Below are 4228 nucleotides of genomic sequence, written 5' to 3' on the forward strand. Positions count from 1 at the left end.
GTTCATAAACCGACACTGATCACCTGTTCTGCGGTAGTGTATAAAGGTGGTCGGAGCTCGGTGGGGATGCTACTCTGGCATCGAATTCATGGTGAGAATGCATGGAAGAGGTGCATTTTTGCTTCTGCATGGCCAAGGGGCTCGGAATTATAATAGGTAAGAAGGCTTGGCGTGAGGGATAGGGTTCAAAGTAGAGGCGATAGCAATGGAGCTCGGTTGCGGCTCGGTTTAGGCGTTTAAACGCCTTAGGTTTGTAGATAACTTACAATTTTGGTAGAGATAGAGGCTAACCAGTTTGAGTGCTTCTGATGGTTTGCAGTCGTGGGAGAGGCAGAATCAGGTGGAGGAATTCATCGTTATGTCGTCTAGGAGGGAGGGAGGGAGAGAGAGAGAGAGAGAGCTGGTGCGAGCTGGAAGAAGATAGTGACCAGTGGATACCATGTGACAAAGAGAGAAGAAGAGAGGGAGGGAGGGCAGGCGACCGGGATGGGCTGCAGCCCAGGGGAAAAGAGGGAGAATGGGCGAGATGGGCTTAGCCCCAGGCGGGAAAAGAAAGGAAAAGGAAGAAAAAAAAAAGATGGATTGGACTTGGCCCATAAAGAAGTTGGGTTTCAGCCTAAGGGTTTTTCTAGGTTTTTGGTTTTCCTTTTCTTTTCAATTTTGTTTTCTATACTACCAATAATACCAGAAATGCAAATTAAATCCAAAAATACCAAAATACTTTAAATAAGTCTAAGACATAAGTCACAGAGAGCTGATGAATCAAACAAACTATTTCTAGCTCAGGATAATGTTTTTTATGACCCTAAATTAATTTGAAGTCCTATTAAATTATTGGAAAACTACTTTCATATTAGTGAATTATTGTTAGTGTTGCTAATTATTTTTATTAACTAGCTTACAGTAGATGATTTTGGAATGTTACAGCTGGCAACGCAAGAGGAAGAGATGGCTTAAGTTTTGGTGGCTTGTTGTTGCTTGTCTTTGATGTATGACGCTAGCCCTTTAAAGCACTTAGCATGTCTAGGTCCTTTAGGTTTATTTGGAAAGTCCATTTCCAATCTTTCATGGTTTGAAACCTCTTTTTAATTTTATCACAATCAAGTACTTTAAGAATCTCATTCTCAATCTAACACAACATCAAGTCATTGAGCCAATCATCAAACATTTTTATGCAATAGGTCTTCATTAAGTGCATAGTCGAGAAGGCTTTTTCAACGATGCCATTACCACCAATAGGATCAATGCTAACTCAATGAAGCCATGGACCAATGGAAAGGTAATATGTTTTTTCAGTTGCAACCATTTTCATAGCCAAACTTCTAAGATCATAGCCAAACTTCCAAAATCATGACAAGCAGTGAAATCATCAATTTGTTGTTGTTCCCGATGGGGGTGCTGCTGTCCGAGGACAACTCCCCTCAGAGTAGTAGCTGCCGCTAAACCACAGCCATGGATACGGCCGCAACCCGATAGCTCTGGCCACTGGCAAGTCACCTCTGACCTCCTCTCCCTCCATCAAGCACCGGGGGCCTTGGAAGGCAGGGCACCGGTATGCTGATTTGGCGATTTGGGGCAGCCCGAGGGCGCTGAACGCTGAGGATGAGGAGCACCACCGCGCTAGCCTAGAGTTCCAAAGCAGTCAGAACACGGGTTTTAGAGGTCACTTATCTTTTTTTGCTTGTTTTTTTAATTTTGTTTTCCAAAAATTTACTCTATACAAAAGTATTTCTAGCTTTGACCCCTAAGCTCCACGCCAGACCCGAAGGCACATAAACTTCAATCTAGCAGTGGCAGTGTATCTGGCGCAAACTCTTAAGCCACATTGGCACTGGGATGGACGAGCCCAACTGATGCATCGGACCTCAGCGCCTTGAGTCATTACGATGGTATGATGTGCCAGTCTCTCGTTGGAAGTGTGGTTGTAAACCTAAAGGCACCGTTGCTCTTGTTAGAGCTTAAGGTTGAATGTTGATGTGCTGTAGACGAGATAGCATGCGAGGGATTAGTTGATGTCTTTATGTGTTATTAGGGATCAGGTCATTCTCTTCTTTAACAAGATTACCGCAGCTCTTCAATTGCTAGGGTTCCTTTAGTTTGTAATATCTGTGTTCTTATTCTTGTAGTTCGTGCTAATTTTAGTTGATTAGTTCACTTCGATTCTCTAATTCTCCAACAAAAACAACACAAACAAAGCTGGTTTTTGTTTTTCATTTTCTATCTTGCGCTGTTTTGACTCCTTCCCGAGCCACGCGCCTGATGTTGGATCCGGAGTGGAGAATCAGCGAATTTCATCACGACTCCATTAGTCTCTTCCCAATGCTGCAAAAAGAAATTTTGCTCCGCCTTTACCTTCACATGAGGTTTGTGCTGAACATATATATGGTGAAATTAACTTCCAAAAGAAATCTGGTGTTCCGTCTGAGGTTGTTGATGGACCAGAACCCAGGACTTTTGATTTTATATATATATAGAGAGAGAGAGAGAGAGAGAGAGAGAGAGATAACAAGATCTTTTTGCCGGTTCATATATAGTACACTAATTACACGACAATGCAACCTGATGTAAGCTAGCTCGCTCCCAACACAAGTCCAGCTACACATACGCACGCCTCAAGGCTGGCAGCTGGCTGGCTCACGCACGCCATGTGTGAGAGTCATGTCTTCTGCCGTTGCTCAACTGAGGGGTGCTGCCGCCGTTTTTCATCGACGAAGGCGGCTTCTTGCCAAGGAAAACATCAGTGAGCACAGTCTTGGACTGCAGCGACGCCTTGAGAATCTCCAAACCCTGCAAATGCATTAGCATCATCAGTGAGCATGCATCTAGGCATCTAGCATGATTGGTGAGGATTATCGACCGACAAACTCACCTCCTTGTACCCAATCTGCACGGTCCTCTCCTGGAGCGTTCCGAAATCCCTCACCCCGCAGGCGTTGAGCAGCGCGATGGTGGAGACGTTCGACATGGGCGAGATCACGAGGTCGTCCGTCACCGTGTACACCACCATGCCGCCCTGCACGAACCCTTTCCTCTCCGGTTTGGCCACTGGAGACGGCGACCCGATAAGGTTGGCGTCCCTGGACATCTGGTTGCTGCAGCTGGGGCAACGAGTGCCACTCACCTCCGCCACGTACCTGCTGCATCCGGAATAGTAGTAGCTATAGAAGCAGTTGAAGAACTTCTTCGGAGCTGGGGCCGGAGCCGCCGGCGCTGGCTCCGGCAAGGGGAAGACCCAGCTGTTGGGTCGCGCGGCGGCGGGGGGCGGCATCATGGCGGCGCAGAGGATATCGTCCTTGGCCGCGTCGGGCTGGACGTAGGGGTCCTCGAGCCTCTCGGCGCTGCTGTAGAGGTTCCCCGTGCAGCCGACCATGGACTCCTTCCCCAGCAGCTTCACGGACGTGCCGGCCGGCACGGAGAGGAGGGAGAAGAGGAAGTCGACAGTGTCCTTGCCGGCCTCCGCGAACACCACGCGCTGGCGTAGCGGTCTGGAATCGACGAGTAGCTTCATGGTAAGCGTGTTGCTCGGCGTGGTGGTGGCGGCGGCTGCCATCTTGGAGCTCAACGACTTATTTCTACTCTCTCTGGGTAGCTATACCTATGGCGCGGTGAGCTATATAGCATCTGAACGTGGTGTGGGCACCGCGCCCCACTTGGCCTTGCCGTTGCAGTTTTTCAACGGAATGGTATCTTCTGTCTTAATCCAAAGCCGCAGAGTAGTAGAGTACATATGCTAAGTTCACTGCAACTAGATTTAAAGATGTCCATCGCGGTGGCTACTCGATTAAAATGAATACGATTCTGATAGTCCCAGTATGTGTATACATATCCAATATTACAACGCATATCTTTACAACATGCATATCATCTCAACATATAATAAAACGCAAGTGATTAAACCGCGCAAGTGATTAAATTAAATTATATGTTTTTAGATGACATTATAAGTACACCAATTAAAATGCTATAAACTGAAATTAAAAGATTGAGAGCTAACATTACAAGTTCAAGCTAACATGAGTACCAAGTGTGGAGGGGGGATAAGCCAGCATAAGGATAACAGTTGAAGATCACCATCCTGATTCCTTCGAACCCTCTGCTAGAAGCTCGATCTCCGATATCATCATATCCTTTCACAGTACCCCTTCGTACCTACGAAGCCTTCCCTTGGCTCCGCCAGTTCAACCCTCCAAAGCATTCCAAAACACGGCCTCCCGAAGCCTCGGTCCTC

The 4228-nt window shown here is 47.0% G+C and overlaps 1 protein-coding gene across 1 annotated transcript; it reads right to left on the reverse strand.

The window, feature by feature from the left end:
* Positions 1–2386: 2386 nt before the first annotated feature.
* Positions 2387–3661, reverse strand: LOC133929763 (uncharacterized). Its single transcript, XM_062376539.1, has 2 exons — positions 2870–3661; positions 2387–2787 (listed from the first exon to the last, which is right to left on the reverse strand). The coding sequence occupies exons 1-2, from the start codon at positions 3548–3550 to the stop codon at positions 2635–2637; spliced, it is 834 nt and encodes a 277-aa protein (XP_062232523.1). The 5' UTR covers positions 3551–3661; the 3' UTR covers positions 2387–2634.
* Positions 3662–4228: the final 567 nt, after the last annotated feature.

The sequence above is a fragment of the Phragmites australis genome, chromosome 9 (assembly GCF_958298935.1).
Source record: "Phragmites australis chromosome 9, lpPhrAust1.1, whole genome shotgun sequence".
Lineage (NCBI taxonomy): Eukaryota > Viridiplantae > Streptophyta > Magnoliopsida > Poales > Poaceae > Phragmites > Phragmites australis.

Coding starts and splice junctions, on each gene's coding strand:
- LOC133929763 (XM_062376539.1), bottom strand. CDS start 3,550: ATGGCAGCCGCCGCCACCACCACGCCGAGCAACACGCTTACCATGAAG. Junction 2,788..2,869: donor TGCAGATTGGGTACAAGGAG/GTGAGTTTGTCG, acceptor ATGCATTTGCAG/GGTTTGGAGATTCTCAAGGC.